Source organism: Pelobates fuscus, chromosome 10 (genome assembly GCF_036172605.1).
Source record: "Pelobates fuscus isolate aPelFus1 chromosome 10, aPelFus1.pri, whole genome shotgun sequence".
NCBI classification, from domain to species: Eukaryota; Metazoa; Chordata; class Amphibia; order Anura; family Pelobatidae; genus Pelobates; species Pelobates fuscus.
This window is the reverse complement of record NC_086326.1, coordinates 23,251,137-23,254,526: the sequence shown is the minus strand read 5'-3', so window position 1 is coordinate 23,254,526 and position 3,390 is coordinate 23,251,137. Positions and strand designations below refer to the sequence as shown.

General features: G+C 39.9%; 1 protein-coding gene across 1 annotated transcript; it reads right to left on the bottom strand.

Annotated features, from left to right (window-relative positions):
- Positions 1-1,984: 1,984 nt before the first annotated feature.
- LOC134574651 (olfactory receptor 5AR1-like) lies at positions 1,985-2,917 on the bottom strand. The gene has a single exon (XM_063433781.1). It carries the CDS (start codon positions 2,915-2,917, stop codon positions 1,985-1,987), a length of 933 nt encoding a protein of 310 aa, XP_063289851.1.
- Between the last annotated feature and the right edge of the window lie 473 nt (positions 2,918-3,390).

Here is a 3,390-nt window from a genome sequence, read left to right as displayed (position 1 = left end):
AACCGGGTGGCTGGAGACAACGCCAGGCTGCTGCGCTGGAGTTTGGCGCTACAGCCTTTTGACTTTAATATCCAGTACCGGCCGGGTAAGCAGAATGGAAATGCTGACGGGTTGTCAAGACAAACTGACTTAGAGAAATGATCCGTGAGCCCCCGGACATCCCCAAGCCGATCCGTGTTGGATCAGACTGTGTATGCCGGCTTGTGGGCAAGGGGGAGCAGTGTAGCGGATTGGTACCGGGCTGTCCCACGACATGTATGAGAATAAGTGTATTTGGTCATATGGCTGGTTTAATGTGTATGTACATGTATAGAAAGCATGGTATCCGGGTATAATGACAGTTAAATGTATGTAAAGAATTGTATTCCTCTAGTTGTTCGGTAGAATCATTCAAATAAAACAAGGGAATGAAACTACCGAACAACCAGACCACCCAGGAATGAGTGTGCCTCCAATTACCGTTTGCAACAATGTTGCAAACAGGTAATTGGCAATCAGTGCAGTGTGGTCTTTGTCCTCTGGGTGGCCGCCATTCGGGAAACAAACACGTGGCGGCGGCCATCTTAAACTACCGAACAGCGGTGTTTTGCCGTCGAGTGTCTGGAACTAAAATCGGACACTTGACTAGGCAAACACCGCTGAGACCTCCATACTTCCAGAAATTCGTATGGAAACTACCGAATGACCCGCCGTTCGGTAGAAAGAGCCCCATAAACAAGGGGATTCATTCAAACCCTCTCCAGGCTCTATAACACAGGCAATTCGCCTGTTTTCATTCCCTTGTTTGTGACCGACCGCAGGGCCAAAATGCATGGAACTGTTTTCGGATACTTTACCCATGCGGTCGGTCAAATCTTTGGAACCCCATATCTCACGAACCATTCATCCGAATGGGCTAATTTTTAAGTATGTTGGTCCCCCAGAATAGAGCTATCTGGGGATGTTGGATTTGTGGATGTACCCCAAGTATTTAGGGTACATCCAAAACTCGGGGAAAACTGTGTACACAATAAGGGGATTATGATGCTAGAGGAGGGGAGGAGATCTGTGGGAGGTTACTACTTAGAGATTGGATAATGTCTTAAGTGATAGAACCTCCTCCCTTGCATGGGAGAGGGCTTTATAAGGAACTGTGGAATAAAGCTTGTCAGTCTACTCCTGAAACTGTGTGTCGTCCAGTTATTGGGATTGCGATGGGGATACTGCTGTATTACTTTACCTGCTGGAAACCTTGCCTATGGACTTAACATCACCTTGTTCCTGAGCCTCACTGGAATCTCTAGTGGAGAATAGCTGTGCAAGATCGGCTCTCCGCTACACCCGCCTCTAAGGCAGGACCTGCAGACAAGCCACAACTACGTAGGGATAGGGAGAATGATCTCACAATGACTGAATATGCAGAAATGGTTGTCAGTCAGTATGTGTGCTCCACATACAATGGGGAATAAGGCAGTGCAAAAAAAAAAAGAGGTGGTAGAGGGAGCAGAGTTTTTTTCAAAAATATATAACAGGGATGAGAGAAATGGCATAGGAGTAAAAACAAAATCCCCAAACATACATAGAAAATAACAAAATGAGAGAGAAAAAAATTAATTAAAAAAATAATGAAATGAAGTAACACAGAATAAATATATAAATACATATTACTCTTTTAGGCTGTTACGGTTAGCGAGGAAAAGGTATTTATTATTTTTTAAATACGTTTTCAACTCCTTCACTACTGTGCACTTTAAAAAAATAAAAATACAAAAATATTAGGATAACACATGTATCTAGCACATGGAATGCCAAACCTGCACATACATGTATAATTAATCAGCAATCCTGAGTGATTGGACCTTTATGGATTACATTGCATTTATAAAGTAATCAAAAGTGAAAAAGTTGCCATGATTCTTGAAGTGAAAGTGTTAAAGTCCTTATTTCTTCAAGAACAAAAAAAAATGTCATTATTTGATTATTGACTAATTTAATGTTTAGCAATCTAATAATGCTTTATTTGTTTAAAAACTTTACTAAAGTCCTTATTCTTCAGAGTGTAAATTAGAGGATTAATTATTGGGATAAGTATGACATAAAGTAGAGAAAACAACTTGTCCTGTCCTGGAGAATACATAGATCTGGGCTTCATATGCAAACAGATGATTGTTCCATAAAAGATGAAAATGCATGTCATGTGGGAGGCGCAAGTAGAAAAGGCTTTATGTCGACCAGTTTTTGACTTAATATTTAGGATAGATGAGATAATAAAGAAATATGACGCTAATGTAAGTGTTAATAAACTCATACCTACTACAACTGAAAATATGTAGGTCCACATCTCGATGTAAGATGTATCATTGCAGGAAAGTTTAAGCAATGGAAAAATATTACAGAAAAAATGGTCAATATGGTGAGATGAACAGAAGGACAACTTAGAAATTAAAACTGTGTGCAGAACTGGATCCAATAAGCTACCGATCACGTCTCCCAGTATCAGATATGCACACATCTTGGAACTCATAAGTAAAGAATAATGAAGAGGGTGGCAGATTGCTATATAGCGATCGTAAGCCATAACAGCCAGTATTAAAAATTCTGAGCAAACAAAGGCCATGAAGAAATACATCTGAATAAAGCACCCTGCAAAGGATATGGTCTTACATTGTGTGAAGAGCATGTCCAGTAATTTGGGAAGAATGGACGAAGTGAGAGAGATATCAATGACTGATAGGTTACTCAAGAAGATGTACATCGGTGTGTGCAAATGATTGTACAAAACTATAGATGCAACAATGGTGAGATTACTAATTACAATAGTGAGATAAATAAATAAAAAAGTTATGAAAAGAGGAAATTGAAGCTCTGGTAAATCTGAGATTCCTTGCATTGTAAATTCGATATATTTGGAGTTATTTTCTGAAGTCATTTTTAACATGCTCCTGCCTGTATAGGAAAAGAAATCAAGATCAAGAGTTAGTGCTTCTACCTTAGAAATGTATTCTCTGAAAAAGTACTTTTATCAGTAAATGTACCTGCATGCCTGTATTTGGCCTTCATCTTTTTTTCAAAGAGCGCAATAGTATACCAGACATTAACGTCACCTTACCTTCTGTACAGTACATTTTTTGAAGGGTAACCGATCACCTTAATGAATATTAATTTAAATAAATCAGTGAACAATCACATCATACAAATATTACATGTTATGGAAAATGTACAAACCATCACAAACTATATTGTCACTCTTCACTAGTGATGTACCAAACTGTCCGCCGGCGAACAGTTCCCGGCGAACTTAGCGTGTTCGCGTTCGCTGCGGCGGGCGGACACATGCGCAGTTCGATCCGCCCCCTATTCGTCATCATTGGGCAAACTTTGACCCTGTGCCTCTCGGTCAGCAGACACATT

Excerpts from the sequence above, each read along its gene's own strand:
- LOC134574651 (XM_063433781.1), bottom strand. The coding sequence starts at position 2,917 with ATGTTAAAAATGACTTCAGAAAATAACTCCAAATATATCGAATTTACA.